Source organism: Vipera berus (assembly GCF_964194415.1).
Source record: "Vipera berus genome assembly, chromosome: Z".
NCBI classification, from domain to species: Eukaryota; Metazoa; Chordata; class Lepidosauria; order Squamata; family Viperidae; genus Vipera; species Vipera berus.
The window spans coordinates 87,887,967-87,905,307 of record NC_138205.1 but is presented as its reverse complement, the minus strand read 5'-3'; the positions used below and the strand labels follow the sequence as shown (position 1 = coordinate 87,905,307).

The 17,341-nt window shown below is 35.9% G+C and overlaps 1 protein-coding gene across 4 annotated transcripts in view; it reads left to right on the top strand.

Annotated features, from left to right (window-relative positions):
- The window catches only part of KAT2B (lysine acetyltransferase 2B), an 88,728-nt gene that overhangs the window by 57,320 nt on the left and 14,067 nt on the right, over positions 1 to 17,341 (top strand). For 3 of the 4 annotated variants that reach the window (XM_081345370.1, XM_081345368.1, XM_081345371.1), the window contains exons 8-13: positions 6,600 to 6,725; positions 7,962 to 8,098; positions 10,861 to 11,072; positions 13,161 to 13,287; positions 15,306 to 15,416; positions 16,105 to 16,248. In XM_081345370.1, coding sequence (XP_081201496.1) covers positions 6,600 to 6,725; positions 7,962 to 8,098; positions 10,861 to 11,072; positions 13,161 to 13,287; positions 15,306 to 15,416; positions 16,105 to 16,248 — 857 coding nt within the window. The remainder of the gene's footprint in view (positions 1 to 6,599; positions 6,726 to 7,961; positions 8,099 to 10,860; positions 11,073 to 13,160; positions 13,288 to 15,305; positions 15,417 to 16,104; positions 16,249 to 17,341) is intronic. The other variant, XM_081345369.1, reaches the window with a different exon arrangement.

Below are 17,341 nucleotides of genomic sequence, written 5' to 3'. Positions count from 1 at the left end.
ATGATAATAACACTTAACACTAGATAAAATTTATGCAGCAGTTCCCTCAAGAACCTAAAACATTCCATTGTGATTCTGTAATTCTGCAGTTAAGAGCTTTCTCTCCTGCTTTCATTAGGGTAATTCTCACATGCTTGAGTTGCCTCAGATGTCTCAGGCATGACCTCTGGAAAACAACTCTACATTCCAAATGTAGAATGTAAAGACTTAGACTTATTTCTAAATTTTAGATAAGAGCAAGTAAAACGGTACACAGTAAACATTCAGATTGGCTAAAAAGCCAGTTTACAGTACATGGAGAAATGGAATATATTAATGCTAATATTGAAAACACCATGGATTTGATTTTGGAAAAAATCACTAGACAAGTGTCCCTTATTCACCTTTAGCAAGGACTGGGCTAATAGGCCAGAAGCCTGATTTGTTAGATAGTTCTTTTGCAAGGGTTGGTCACCTCTCAACTTGTCTTATGAGCAGATGTTCAGATTTTGGGATTTCTAGTTAGATGGGGGGAAAAACCAGGAATTATTTCAATTCAATCCTTATTGCAGTCATGGACCAGCACAAAAAAATTAAACATTAAAATAAAGCAAAGCTGAACAGAACTGAACAGCACAAGGTATAGTAATATGTTAACAACTGACGATGAAATCAAAGTCTGCCTAATTTTACAGACAATGTAACAAATCTTAGCTATGTTCAAAGAAACAGAATCATGCTGATCCAATAATAGTTTGATGTAAAAATGTTCAGAGTTTCCAGGATATTTAATCAGGTAAGGTGTTATGAGTCTGTGAGTCCCAGAGGGAGGAGAGGGGCACAAAATAGCAGGATATGAGCTGCAGTTTCAATGGTCCCTTGTCCACAGAGGCACAGCTTTAGCTCATATGGAACTTTTTTATATTGGCCCTCCAGAACTGCTGTGGGCAGAGCGTTCCAATGTGCTAAAGTTAATGTTCTTCAAAATTTAGAGACAGTTATCTAATATAAATATATTGATAGATTGTGAGTGGGGGGAGGGGGTTCCTGTCTGTTTAAGAAAACATTATTGGGTAAAACAGACAGGTCCTGTTGAACTTCCTGGACTTAATATGTTGTTTAAATGCACTGTCAGACATATCAAACACAAGGCCCGGGGGCCAGATCCAGCCCGCGAAGTGGTTTCATGCGGCCCACAAAGCCACCCTGGAAACAGTGAGGGAACGGCCCCCACTGCCTTGGCCCTGGCCCAGAGACCCTCCTCCTGCCAGAGACCCTCAGATCTGTCCCACTCCTGCCCAGGCCCCCATAGGCACCCTTGATGCGAACGATGTAGAGCTGGCCATGCCCACCCAGTAGGCCATACGCACTTTAGCCACGCCCACCCAGTAGGCCACACCCACCCGGCCTCCTGAGGGCAACCGCAATGCTGATGCGGCCCTCAATGAAATTGTGTTTGACACCCCTGCACTAAGTGCATGCTCATAGCCCATCATTGGGAACTGAGATGTTGGAATTTTAATACAATAGCATTAATTCATGTTTAATTTATTCCTTATTCTCTATAAGGAAGGGGCTCAGACCTGTGCGGAAGAACAGTAGTTTCAGCTAATGTGTTACAATGCAGATCCATGCACTAGTTTCTATCTTGAACAGGCCTGCCTCCCCACATAGAACTATCATGGAAACAAAGGGGGCCACCTGCAATATGGCCCTTAGAAATTTAGACTGGAACTTTTCAAAAAGGGCAAAAGAGGAATAGGATAGAGTCTTTGGTGAAAATAGCTTTGGTGCTGCCTGTATATACCATGCTCCTCTAGTGAAATAGAAAGATTGGATTGCAGTCACTGTTTTTTGAGCATTTTGTATAACACACTTTTGGTGCATACTGCATTTTATGGAACAATGGAAAATCATGCCCAGATATTTAAATATTTTAACTTGCTCTATATTCTGGTCATTTATCCTCCAAGCATGGTATTTAGGTTTCTTTGCAAAAAAAAAATAATAATAGAATTTTTGTTTTACTATGATTGATTTTTGAAAGCTTCCTCTGGGCAATACCTGGTCAAGGCATTCAGGGTCTGTTTGAGTCCAGTTAATGTTTGTGTCAGAAGTGCAATGTCATCTGCATATAAGAAGTTGGTAATATGCCTGTTTGCTAATTTTGGTGGATGGTACTCTGATTCATTTTGGCCATGAGTGACTTTATATATAAATTAAACAGAGGAGGGGGCTATAGTACTTACCTGCCTCACTCCTTTTTGCGTTGGAATCTATTAGTATAATGGCCTTGCACACTACAAGGGACTTTGAATCTGGAATTCTTATAGAGATTATGCATGAGGAAAAATAACCATCTATCAATGGTGGTGTGCTGAAACTTTGTCCCAAGCCTTGTTCTGGGAACTAAATCAAATGCAGATCTAAAATCAACAAATCCAGTGCACAGTGTAGAATCTGCTTTAGATGTGTACTTTTCAGCCAGATATTGAAATATAAGGGCATGTCAATATATAGAGTATCCAGACCTAAAGCCTTCTTGCTCATCAGCCATCTCTGAATCAATCCAATCAACTGATTTATTATCTTAGTGTCTAGCTTATGGCTTGCTTATTATGCTTAAGAGGTTACTAGACCTGTAATTTGCAGGCAAATCTCGTGTGCCCTTTTTGTATATGGGCACAATAATAGCTAAGCAACAGTCCTCAGGAATCTGTGCAGTGTGATCAATAATAAAGATAAAACAGGAAGGCAAGAACAGGGCTCCACCAGCCTATATTGTTTCACAATATTTCAGGGGTAATAAAGTCGTTGCCTGGGGCTTTACCAGACTTTAACTGTTTTACAAGCTTCTTTATTTCAGCATTTGTGACAGGGGCCCATTTGGGAAGCTTTGAGATCCAAATCAAATTTAGAGGGCTCTTCTTGTAGATATGATCTTCTAAAGTGGTTTTTCCCACACACAGGCATGTAAGAGATAAATGGAAGAGGTCTCTTGATTGGATGAGAAGTTATTAAGTGCAAGAATAAAGGGGAATATCTGGCTTGGGAGGCTGTTGTCAATTGCTGCCAGGAAGCCTAGTGAATTCTTTTATCTTATTTTTTTTTTAAAAAATATGTTTATATTGTTTCTTCAGGAACATATAGTCCTGAATAGAATGCTCAGCTGGATTCTCTTTATATAAATTGGATCTCCTGATCAGTTTACTTTTGGCCTCAAGGCATTCTATGCCAGACCAGGAGGACTCAGAGGGGAAAAACTCTGCCTGCTTGTTTTCCACTTTTGCTTGAGACCTGAGTAGAAAGTACTGGCTTGAATAACTGCATTAAATGGGAGAATGTCTGTCAGAGCGAGTTCTCAAATCTCTCTTTGACTGTAGTAGTGTGGAGATGTAGAACTGCTTCAGAGTGAAGCAGGTGAGAGATTTGACTACTAAATTGTTGAGACCATTTGGCATAGGCCATTTCTACTTCTGAATTCAATTCCAAAAATGGGATAAGTTCTATTTCCCTAAAACAGTTATTAAATGCTTTTATGATTATGATACCTGGGAAGTGATTGCTTTCAGGCCGGTTTTCTAAGTAATTTTTTCCCCAGATATAATTAAGTTCTGTAAGATCAGAGTATAATCAGTAAGGGAGGGGCTTGTGCCAGCCCAGTGAGAGAATTCATCGTGGGTACTGATAAATCCATTTAATAAATGTAGAATTAGTTTGGTTTTACTTTGTAGAAGGCACAACGTCTTGTAACCTCTTTTAAATCTGGGGATTGTTGGGTTAACAGAGGGGACATTATAGCTGGTTCAGAAGGGTTTTGCTGGAACCTGAGTGAAAAGTGCCTTGTCATTCAATCCTATCCTTGCATTGAAGTCGCCCAAAACAATTACATAAAATGAGTGATTATTTGATTTGAGAATATGCTTCAAATTAGGACCATAAACTATTAAATTGGATCATGTTTAGAGATGATGGAAGATAAACAGTAATAATTCATTATTATTAGATTTTAATAATTGAATAATGCTCTCCATAGGATCTAGCTGTGTAGCATTTAGGCATAGCTTAATTGAGACTTGTATACAGATAGACCTCTACTTATGATCACAGCAGAGCCCAAGATTTCTGTTGCTAAGTGAGAGAGTTGTTAAGCAAATTTTGCCCTGCAACCATCATAAATATGAGACAGTTGCCATGCATCCTAATTTTGATCATATGACCATGAGGATGCTGCAATGGTCATCATAACTGTGAAAAACGGCCATAAGTCACTTTTTTCAGTGCCATTGTAACTTTGAACAGTCATTAAATGAAGTGTTACAAGTTGAGGACTACTTGTACTTAAATCACCACTTAAATACTATCTGCCTTATCCTGGTCCAGGAACTTGTGAAAGTAAAAAGGATTTGTACCCATTTATATACATATTTCTTGAAGCAGGAATAAGTAGAATTCAGCCATGTAATTTGTAAACACAGAGATTCGGCATTCCAGCCTGCAGAATTCCATGAAAGGAGAGTTAGGAACTTAGGAGCATATAATTGTCAATCTGAATTCCCAAAAGTGACCACTGGTAGAGGCAGATCTTGAGGAATAGCGAAACACAGATTACTTCATGGTGTTGGTTATTAAGCTATTAAAGAAATAGTTTTATTATAGATGTCAGGGGAGTCAGTATCAGTATTGGTAACAATACATCTGGTATATACACAATTATTTTGAGGTTCAACCTCTTCCTATATTGTAATTTTTGTTTTTCTTTATCGTGAGGGTCAGTATTCAGCAGACTTAGATCTGGTACAGGTGTCTCTGGATCTGTGATCCCCACTACTGCTGGTGATAACGCAGATATGAGTTCATTAGAATGTGATGTATTCAGTTATATACAATGGTTAATGCCTTGGATTTCCCTTGAGGACTCTACTTGGCAAGGTAGCTTGCTCGATCCATTAAGTTGTTCACCAAATTGGTTTCCTTTTGTTGTGATGTTTGTCTGCTGACAATGTGATTTGGGCTAACTAAAGCTCCTTTTTGTTTGTTTTGTGGTGATGCTGGAAAATGAACTTGTCAGCTTTTCAGCAGAAGAGCAGCTAGGGGGTAGTAGAGTATTGAAAGACTCAGTTGCAAGAGTCACTGACTAAAGCATTGATTTTACTGCCTCAAGCTTATATATGATGGTTTTGTTGCTTTTCCTAGGGAGGTCGCCAAATATCTGTCCCAGTTCTTTCTCATCTTCCATAGAGTCGGCTGATGTCCATATTTTTGTTTTAATTAAATCAAGGGTATTATGCTTATCTGAGCCCAACCTTGGAGTTGGTGGAACATTCTGCTGTATAGGTATTGGCTGGCTGATTTCATCAGCTCTGGGGCTTGATGCCCTTCCTTATGTGATTGGTTGTCCTTCCCAAGTTCAGCAGAGGCGGTACACATGTAGGTGTGATTTGAAAATCCCTTAAGAAATATCCGTTTAAAGATCATTGAAGAGAGTGCAAAATGACTAAAAGCAAGCATTATTCTGTTAAGACCTTGCCACATGGAGCCAGGTGATTTCACTAAGTTCAGCTGGAATATATTCTACGGTGAAGCAATTGTGAAAGGGAGTGAAATATTACTTTTCTATTTTCCCACTTAACTTTGTTGGGAGGATTAATTGCCATCTGCAGCAAAATCCTGTGAAATTGTAAAACTAGCTTATCCGTGGCAATTTCCATACATATGAGGACATGCATTTGTGAGTATTTTGAGAGTTTTGGAGCAGCTGGATTGGTAACTGGCTTCACGTCAGATTTAGTTATATTATTTTCCATTATAGAAAAAAGTTTGTCTACTTTCTGATTGACATTTAATAGCTGGTTAAAGATTGCAATAACTCTTTTAGCAGTTTAGAAGGCAGTTCTTAGCAATTAGATCTGCATCCACTTTTCAGTTTTTTGTGGTTTTAAAGGTGAATGCCCCTCTTTCTCCTATAGAAACTTCATCTTCAGAGGAAGAGAAGTCACTCTCTTCCCAGTCACGTAGGGCATAAGATTTATTTGTGAAGATTGTGAGGGAGAGGAAGGGAAAAAAGGAGATTTATGTGCTATATTATGGTGCTGGAACAAATCCTGCTGCCACCTTTGAATGTTCAGAAGGCTTGGAATTTTCTCTTTGTGGCATTTTCAGTCTCGTTCTTGTCTTTAGTCTTTGGGTTATATATATGATGATGTGACATATATATATATATATATATATATATGTATATGTATATGTATATGTATATGTATATGTATATGTATATGTATATGTGTATGTGTATGTGTATGTGTATGTATATATATATATATATATATATATATATATATATATATATATATATATATATATATATATATATATATATATATTAGTGCTGTTGTAAGTTAGAATAGTCACTAAACAAATGGTTGTAAGTCGAGGACTGCCTGTAGTTTAAAAGGGTTGCTAATCAGGATGTCCCATATTGATGGTTGGTTAAATTCTTACCTCTGACTGGAATTATTTTTATATTTTATCATCTTTTGAAGTGTTTGGGTTTTTTTGATGCTACATCCACCTGCATCTTAATTTCATATGCCTCACCTCTGGCTTTCTTTCTCTGTTAGTTATTAACCGTCCTCCTATGATGAGATCTGTTTCATACAGTTCAAGTCCCTCATCTTTGGAACAACCTAGTGGAGGAACTATGAGTCCTGCTTCCAAATCTGCTTCTGGCCTGGACCAAAACATAGGTAATATAAATAGCAAAGAATTTTGTCTGTTTTGCTACAATTTCTATAGATAAATGAGGCACAGAGTTTTGATGCAACAACTATAATTGCCTTAATGATTGTGCTGATGATCTTCTCATATTGCCTTCGGGAAGAGCTATGGCATATTCATATATGGAAACAGGCCAGCTATTTGTTAAAGCTAGGACGACAATACTATATACAATAAAATCTTAAAATACTGTAGATTAAGACAATAGTGAATCGTCTTTACTGAAATTATGCAGTAGCCAGGAAAATGGAAGGTTGACTCAGCCTTCCATCCTTCCGAGGTAGGTAAAATGAGGACCCAGATTGTTGGGGGCAATTAAGCTGACTTTGTAATAATGCCGCTTGGGGTGTGTGTGAAAGCCCTAATAAGCAGGCATATACATAGAATGGAGGCTACTGCTAAGCTTGTAAGCCGCCCTGAGTCTTCGGAGAAGGGCGGGATATAAATGGAATTTTAAAAAAAAATACTAATGCAAGCAAGACCACAATGTGTGGTCATGATTTTTTTATCATGTCCCAAATCCTATCAGTTTAGTTTTCTAACAAAATAAAAATACTAAGTACTGTGGTTACAGGCCATACTGAGAGTCAAATGAATGACTATTATTTTATAAATGGGAAATTATTATGACTCACTGTCTGAATGCTAAACTGAATGATAATTATGATATTTCTTTATTATTCTCCAAAGAGTTTTAGTGGATTGGGTTTCAGATTTGGTTATATTTTAAACTAGTTTTCCTAGGCGTATATATTTTAGTCCTCAAACTAGTCCTGGTATAGCATTAGCTTAAATCAAGCACTGTCTTGCTAGAATTGAACCTCTACGTCCTTTATAATAAGTCAAAGAGCCCGAATGCTCCCTAAAAAAAGCTTTGTGGTAGTATAAAAGATTCTAGGCATTCTTTGTTGTGGCCCCATGCTCTGGAACTCCCAATCCCCAGGGCTTTTTGTAGTACCCTCCCAGCCATTGGTAATATGGAGAGTTGAACCCTGATGAGATGGTTAATACAGCTGATTTCTGAGTAGCTTCTACCAATTTCATATTGTTGAATATAATTTGTTTGCTACCGAAGTTCATAGCTTTTTTAACTCAACAATCAAATATTTCTCAACAATGAGTAATATAATTTAATGTTTTTTGATTCTGGTAATTCTGGTAACAACATTTGGATTTTGTTGTTAAATAATTATTTTGTTATTTAGGAGAAAAGAGAAAAAATAATGAAAGTTATTCTTCGGAGACTGCTAAGAAACCACGGGTTATAGGAGATATTCCTGTTGAACTGATCAATGAAGTGATGTCAACCATTACAGATCCAACAGCAATGCTTGGTCCAGAGGTGAGAAATGTACCTTTCAGAATTAATTAATGTCAAAAATAAGGATAGCACATTACATTTTCTAACTATAGGTATCAATGGGTTTATTGTCATATCAAGATATTTTTTTAATTTCAATATTATTGAGCTGATTTTTATTTGAAGGCAGTTTTTCATTATTAATACTTTAATAGAATTCAGCCTAAGTAGATGCCTCATATTGCCTGGACTTGTAATTCCTGGAATTCCTACCCAATAGACCATAGCTAAGAATTCTAGGATTATTAAAAGTAGTAAAGTGTATCTGAACACATCAAGCTGCTAGTATTTATACATATATGACATGTAAATATTGTATGTATAGACTAGAAAATGACAAATTTAAAAATAAATTTTAACTTTAAAGGATATTTTTAATGTCATAGCTGGCATACAGTTAGTTTTGTTCAAACATCTTGTCTTTTTGCATATGATTCAGTTTTATCATTTGCATTTCAAAATGTGTTCATATTTAGAAGGGGAGTTGTTCATATGAATTAATATTGTATATTCAGTCATATGAAGAAAATTAGTCAAGATCTCATCTCAAGCAAATTTATAATGTTTCATGAACTTAGCGTAATTTGCTAGATTTCTTTAATTTATAGACTGCTCAACTCCTAAATGATTCTGAGCAGCTTGCAACTAAAAAGTCAGCATATGAGATCAAAATAAATCATATTTCAGATCAAACAAATCATATCAAAATAAAACAAAAAGAGGCTCCAAACTGTCTCTAAAATCTTATTCTGTAACATGGCTCATCATCTATATTTCCATTAGATTACTTTGAGAATATGTGAATATCAAATTCTCAATGATTTGGTTTAAATTAGATCCTTTCCCCCTTCCACCGCTTTTCTCTATCTCCACTCATTATCTTCCCTTCAACATAGATAATTTTTAATTAATTCAGCACAGCATTTTTCTTTACTTGTAGTCTTTTGTCTCATTACTACTGAAAACCTGCCCCCTAACTGTGGTTTATAGGAGGAGAAATATGTGAAGAATTTTTGCATTGGGCAACTTCTGTATATAGCTAGTCAGCCAAGTTGTCAAAGAAGGCATAATTTGCGTAGTTGTACTAGTTCTCACCATCTTTAGAACATTGGTCCGGGTTACTTACGGGAGCACCTGCGGCCGGCATCAACTTCCCTTCGTCCAGTGCGCTCCCACAGAGAGGGCCTCCTTAGTGTGCCGTCGGTCAAAGAGTGTCGACTGGCGGCCCCCAGGGGGAGGGCGTTCTCTGTGGGCGCGCCAGACCTGTGGAACCGTTTACCGGTGGAGCTCCGGATGGCTCCCAACCTTCGCTCCTTCTGACGTGACCTAAAAACATATTTATTTGAACAAGCCAGCCTGGTCTGATGGGTTTAGGGGTATTTTAATGTTATTGTATTAATTGTATTGAATTGGGCTGTAATATTTAATATTTTTTTTAATTTTTGTACGTTGTATTTTGTTGTATTGCCCTGTACACCGCCCTGAGTCCTTCGGGAGAAGGGCGGTATAGAAATTAAATTATTATTATTATTATTATTTCTTTTTGCATGTTGTAATCATTAACATTGTACAGATAGTCCTTGACTAATGATGATAATTGGGACTAGAATTCTAGTTGCAAGTCATTGCAGTTATAAGTCAAGGCACCCAAGTGTCTGGACCTACTTTTGACATTTTTCGAAGCAGTAATTAAATGTATCATTTAACAGGATGTTTTTTTGCTAGAAAGTGCCCAAAAATCTGATAAATTGCCATCACATGACCTCAGGATAGTACAACCAGCCATAAAGTTGAGCCAGTTGCCATGCACCCAAAACATGCCAGACCACAGGGAGGAACATTTTACACAATAGAAGTGCTTTACAGCAGTGGTGGGATTCAGCCAGTTTGCACCACTTCGGCAGAACCGGTAGCTAATGTTTTGTTGCCCAGGCCCAGAATGGACTTCCAGAAGCAACATTCACACAGAGAACCAGTTGTTCACGTATTTGAATCCCACCACTGCTTTACAGACTATAAAGCACTTTTTTCAATGCCATCATAATTTCACAATCATAAAAAGACTGGTAACAAGTTGAAGACTATTACTATGATTGATACTAAATAATTGAATGGTATTTTTTTGGATTGCAAAACAAATAACTGACTCCTGGCTATTTAATGCTATTTAGATTTAGATGTTTGTAATTGAGATGATATATTAAAGCAGCGGCCTCCAACCTTTTGGGTGCCAGGGATGTTTTTCCCATGGATTGGGGGAGGCATGGATCCCATGTGTGCACGGCCCAGTTTCTGGTGGGCCATGGATTGGTGCTGGTCATAGCCCAGTGGTTGGGGACCCCTGTATTAAAGGACACAAGTAACATTGAATGATGTTTTGTTTTCCTTTTGAAGTAGGAATTATGCGAAGGTTTTCATTTTTTAAAGTATTAGATAAAAGCTGATTGACAGAAATATTCTTTTGTATAGCAAGAGCGCTGTAATGGATTTTTGAAACATTTTTTCTCATGGTAAAAACCTAGGTAAGTACCAAATAAGTTATTAAATATTTAGCCTGAATTGCTGGATATTTTTATTACTTACTCAGTTAGAGAGGCAACCTTAAACAGAAGTATGTGTCATTAAAACAAATGGGAAAGATTTCCAACTCTATTTACTGAGATATATATTGACTATATATGAAAAGGAAAAAAAGGATTCCTGAAATAAATACTGAATCATTTTTCATTGTTTTTTTCATAAAGCAGACTAATTTTCTTTCTGCACACTCTGCCCGGGATGAAGCTGCAAGATTGGAAGAGCGTAGGGGAGTGATTGAATTTCATGTGGTTGGAAATTCCTTAAATCAAAAACCAAATAAAAAGATTATGATGTGGCTGGTTGGCTTACAAAATGTATTCTCGCATCAGTTACCCAGAATGCCAAAAGAGTATATTACTCGTCTAGTCTTTGATCCGTGAGTATCATCTCTTTGTTTTTCTTAATGGGAAAGATAGAACAAGTAAGGGGATAATATTTATTGAATGGGTTCATTTTTAGAAATTGAAAACAAGCTTTTAAATCTATGGACTGTTGATTTGGGACTTGGAACAACAACAGTAACAAAAAGGAAGATGACAAGTTAATTAGATAGCTAGGTATCCATTTGGTAAAGTGTAGTGGTTGTAATTTATGGCATTCTTTGTTAGAATTCTTAAACTTTGGGCAGGCTAACAGACAGAGGTAAAGGTTGGGATTTGCATTTAGTGATTCATTGTAAAGTTTGTTCCAAATAATAAGAAATAGGCAATACTTAATCTTTCACAGATAGAGATGATTTATCATTGGAACAGGAAAGAGGACAATTTGGGCAATTCTTGCTCCCTTCCAAAATGTTCTCTGGAAAAGTGGTATAGGAATTGCATGTACAATTGTTTTCTATCACATCAACTTTTGGTAATATTAATATTACTGTTTGGCTCTTCAAAATTATCAGTTAATAAGATGTCTTTAGTACTGCTTCTTAAAAACCCCTTTTTAACTGCTTAATAACTATACTTAAAGCCCTTCAAGACACAAGACCTGTAGGATTGCCTGTCTCCAATTATCTCTGCCCCATGAGATTCAGCAGAAGAGTGAGCATGCTTCAAGTCCATTTCATGAAAAAAGTTTCTTATTTGTGACCTAGAAAGTACGCTTTCCCTGTGATAAGTCTGGGCCTGTCTTTGGAACAAGAGGGTCTTTATCCTTACATAAGGCCTTGAACATTTATTTTTTTTATCCTGGGCATTTGGCCAGAGTACCAGAGAAGCTCATCCTAAAATTAAATTATAATATGTCATGATTTGGCTTTGACTATCTTGTATTGTGGTGTTTTTTGTATGATCACTGTTTTTAACGTTTTTAACCATATGTAAGCTGCCCAGGGTCATTATTTGTAAGTTAGGCACCCATGTAAATAATGTAAATAAATATCTTTACTAAGAAATTATCAAAACTATCATACATCTAACTTTTAAATAAAATAAATGCTATTTAAAAGTTGAAACATTGAGTCAATGTTTTTCAGTATTTTCATACTTTAAACAGTCTTGGTTCTAGATATTCTATAAATTTCCTAAAATGGAACCTATTGCCTTCTAGGTATTATTGAAAATTTTTCCATCAGTCCCAGCAAGCATGGTCAATAAAGAGGCAATGGGAACAGTCCGACTGTCATTGCCTTAAGCTATTTGCTAATTACTAGAGAGGAAATTATAACAAATGTTTGTCTCATGTTTCAAAAGATTTGAAACTTTATCAAGTTAATTGGTTTGGGGGTTGGTTTTTTTGCAGTTTCAAATTTATTCAGTATAGAAAAAATGTGTTGAAAAGATTATCAGTGAAGGAGCCCTGCCAGAAATTAAATCAGTCAGTCAGGAAGAGAGATTTTTCACTTTTCTGGCAAACTTCCAGAAGACTAGAAAAACTATTAGACTTATTTAATCACGTACTAATTCAAGCCCTGCTAAGAGTATTGTAGAAGTTGTATATTGACCCTGCTAGTAACATGAACAAGAGTGATGGATCACCAGGACTGAGTTCAAAATTGGTCCTCTGTCTTTGTGGAAGAAGTAGACCAATTGATTTAAGAGGAGACAGGAATCCCTACAATTCTGGTAAAGGCTTGAAAGATGATGATAAACTACAGCCTGAAAATCCAATTCTTTCCAGTCAGACTAACTCTTATAGTTTTAATAGAAAATTTTCCTTCTCTCTGGAAACAGGCCGCTGAGTAGAAGTTGGCATTATTCAATAGAACTATTTCCGCCTTGAAGAAACTTATTATTCCAGTATAATAAGATGGGACAGGAGCTAATCAGTGGAAAGGAATCTAAAAATGCAGTCAGAATATTTTATGTTGCCAGAGCATCAGTTTTCTGGACATCTTTTGAAAATAAAATCCAATTTAGTATCAAAATCTATGCAAAACATCTTTTATTTATAATTGCTATGGCTATGAAGGCACCGGTGATGGGCATCATTAATGAGTATATGGTTTATATGTCAAAATATATAACTACAGGAAACACAAGACCCTTGCATTAATAAAGGATGGTCGTGTGATTGGTGGTATCTGTTTTCGGATGTTCCCATCTCAAGGATTTACGGAAATAGTTTTCTGTGCTGTGACTTCTAATGAACAAGTCAAGGTAAAACAAATATTAATTGCATTATAAGACAAATGTACAATGCACAGGTATAATTGGATTTTATGTGACCTCATAGTCCTAAACTTGAACAAATGGAGGAAATAATTCAAAGTACAATTTACTTTTTAAAAAGGAACCAGAACACTGAATAAAACATATGACAAAATAACATTCTCTTGTGAATTAACTCTACTTACACCACTTAAAGGAAATTTCAACTCTGTGTCTGTCAGTAAGGAATGTAATATCTATATAAGTCTTCCATTTTATTTCCAGTTTGGTACCAGTGTAAATAATGAGACAAATAAGATAAAAGGGGATGGTTGGGAAACTATGTGCACAATTAGAATATTTTATTTTTATTTTTGCTGAATGTGGTTGAAGTATACCTAAAGTCACAACCTATTGCACGGGGTGTGAGTATTATTATAATAATGTAAATTATAATATTGAAAAATCTCTGCTGGCAATAAACAACAGTTGTTCCCCAACTTTTAGACTGTCTATAATAATGGAATTATTGCTTTATTACTAAACACCTGCTCATGCAGGAAACCCTATACCATTTCAGACAAATGGTTGTCCAGTCTCTTTTTAAAAGCTTACAGTGTTGGAGCATTCACAGATTCTGGAGGCAGGTTGTTTCACTAAGTAATTGTTCTAACTGTCAGGAAATTTCTCCATAGTTCTAGGTTGCTTCTCTGGTTAGTTTCCATCCATTGCTTCTTGTCTTGCCTTTGGGCACTTTGGAGAATAGCTGTCAAGTTTCCAACATATGGGCTTTTCAAGTGACTCTGAGGCATTGTTTACCTTAAAAATCCTTTATTAGCCTAATACACCGGCAAATGCTTGCTCGAAGGAAGCTGGAATCTGAAATCTCCGCCCCCTTGCACAATATATTAAAACACATTTCTCCATCTTTCTAATTTTGTCATTAATCATATTCTCCAATTAATTTAAAGAATCAGTTTCCCTTCTGTTAGAAAACCGGCTAAGCTTTTATCTTCTTTAATTTCAGATGGCCTTGAGGAACAATCCTCCTCTTCTCCCCTCCCAACCTTAATCCAATATCTCAAGACAATACACAAGTTTAACATATGAAATGGCTACTTCTTCATCTCTTGTCAAGCAATAACATTTGATGCGTTGACAATAACTTGACTCCCTCTTCTTTGTGGCAACTCCTAAGATACAGTATTGGAACACTGCTATCATGTCACCCTTCATCCTTCTCTTCATTAAACTAGACATACCCGTTTCAGCAACCGTTCCTTATATGTTTTAGCCTCCAGTCCCCTAATCATCTTTGTTGCTCTTCTCTGTACTCTTTCTAGAGTCTCAACATCTTTTTTACATCGTGGTGACCAAAACTGGATGCAGTATTCCAATTGTGGCCTTACCAAGGCATTGTGAAGTGGTATTAACACTTCATGTGATCTTGATTCACTGTACTGGTGTTTTATATTTTGATACACATTGTATATGTGGTTTTTGAGAATTTTATGCACTAATGCTGTATTCTGTTATCCCATAAGAAATAAATAAATAAAATAAAACAATGAAAAAAAAGCATTAGGGGAAATTATAACATCAACCCTAGGAGCAGGTTGTTATCAGATGCCTCATTAAAGGTAGAAAAAAGCTAAATAAATAAATAAATACAGAGTTGATAAAATAAGCTCAGTTACAGATGCAGCTTTGTGTGCAAGATTCACTTATTCATTTTCTCTGGAAAGGTAGGTTAGTTATAACTTCTTATTATGGTTAGACTTGGCTGCAAAGGATTATTTTGAAAATAGTTTTTAGAAGCAGGATTTAACATAGCTCATGCAATTGGAAAAGAAAACTTGATAACCACTATTTCTGCCAGGAGATGAAAAATTCTGTTCTCACATACACTTCTTAGAGGCCCACAGTATTTCTGCATTTAAATTGCTTTATTGCTGCAAACTCTAAGCAGTAAGGTTTTAATACATTGCAATCCTCAATTGATAAACTGGATCATAATTTCTTTGCAGGGTTATGGAACACACTTAATGAATCATCTGAAAGAATATCACATTAAGCATAATATTCTCAATTTCCTTACATACGCTGATGAATATGCAATTGGCTACTTCAAGAAACAAGTAAGTAGAACTTTGGGAGCAATTTTCAACCCATGTAGCAAAATAAAATTTGAATAACTACAAGACTTTCAGAGTGATCTTATTATCTGAAGGACAATATTACTGTTCTTTGAATTTAAAGTCTATTGTTAATATACAATCAACTTAAAACAAAATGTTGTGTCATTTTAAGCTAATCAATTTTATTACAGTATAAGTTTTCATTATTGCATCAAATACTAATCTTTAATATGCAAATGATTATATTTTTGCTACAAATGATTAATTGGGCCACTGGAAAAACTAAAGATGTTTTTTTTCTGTTTTTTTAGAAATCTATAGTTCTCACAGTTTCTTTAAACTAATAGTTCATTCCTGAGTTGTATTTTCTATTGTTGTTGTGTGACTCCTCTGTGTAATATATTCTCCCTCTTGCTGTTTTTGAGAGCCTCTGACAGAGGAGCTTTAATTATCTCTGGGTAGTAACTACTGATGAATTACATAGTGACCTTGGCAAATATATTGTATATCTTGTTTCTTCCATATATAATGTGATGTTTTCATAAATTTAAATTAAGGGTGGTAGTAACTGATCTGTCAGGTTGCTGAATTGCCATCTCCAAGTACATGAAGGAAAATATCACTACTGTAAAATATCACAGTGGCTTCAGTAAGCAAGTAAAAAATACATTGGTTATTCTTTCTTTAGGGCTTTTCAAAAGATATTAAAGTACCAAAAGCAAAATATGTCGGCTATATAAAGGATTATGAAGGAGCAACTTTAATGGGATGTGAATTGAATCCAAGAATTCCTTACACTGAATTTTCAGTCATCATTAAGAAACAAAAAGAGGTAAAAGTGATTTTCTATGTATCTATGTACATCTATATATATCTATATATCTATATCTATCTTTGTGTGTGTGTGTGTGTACACACACTAATCAGGTATTGTTTTTAATCAATTTATTAACACTAGCAAAGCTACTCAGGAGTTGGATAATTGTACAACATTTAGTTTTTTATTCCAATGATACAGTGCAAAATGATATTAATTTTTTATGAGAAACATCTGAAGGAAAAAGTAGAACGACTATTTCCCTCTTGTTTGTTTTCTGAGTTAATTGAAAAGCAGAACATTTAAACTTGTATATTATAGATGGACATTGGATATCATTATAAGATAGTCCCCATTTAGCAACTGCCTCAGATAACGATCACTACAATGGTGATGAAAAAATAACTTTGCAACCAGTGCCCATATTTGTGACCTTCACAGTGTTTGTTTTTCTCTCTCTCATCAGGCATTTTCCATTATAATTAGTTATATGTATATCTTCTGCTTGTCAATTTTTTCCTCTCCCCACCACCATAAACAACAGACACTGCCTAAAAAAGCTGTCTCCTCCTCAGCTGTTTTTGTCCCCAATGCAGCACATCCCTAAAAAGTGCTAACTGCGAATTCAGCTCTTAATTAGTTGATTAGAACTCTTTGGCCAGCTTTTGCTGCTGCTCGACACTGGCAATACCTAATTAATTTGAAGGCTTCTTTTCCTCCTAAGTGACATGTTGCTGATAGCCACAAGTGCATTAGACAAATAACTCCAGCACATTCCTTTCTGTGTGTATTCCCTATTGCGTGCCTGATTACTCTCTTGTAATTGCTTTTTCTGAAAGGAATATGAATACAAACATCAATTCTTTTCTTGCTAATTATCCCATCACCAAAGGGCAGGGACTGGGGGAAAAGGGCTGTTTGTGGTTGTTCCTTTTTGATGCTGTAAATATATAACCACAGATAGCTGGGTGGCCCCAAATTTATTGAATATGCCACCCAGAAACACTTTAGGAAAAATGGTCGGCCATATAAATTGGACCAATAAATAAAAGAAAAGCTGAAATAAAATTGTAAGCATAGTCATGGTCACATGACTTTTCGTTAGGGA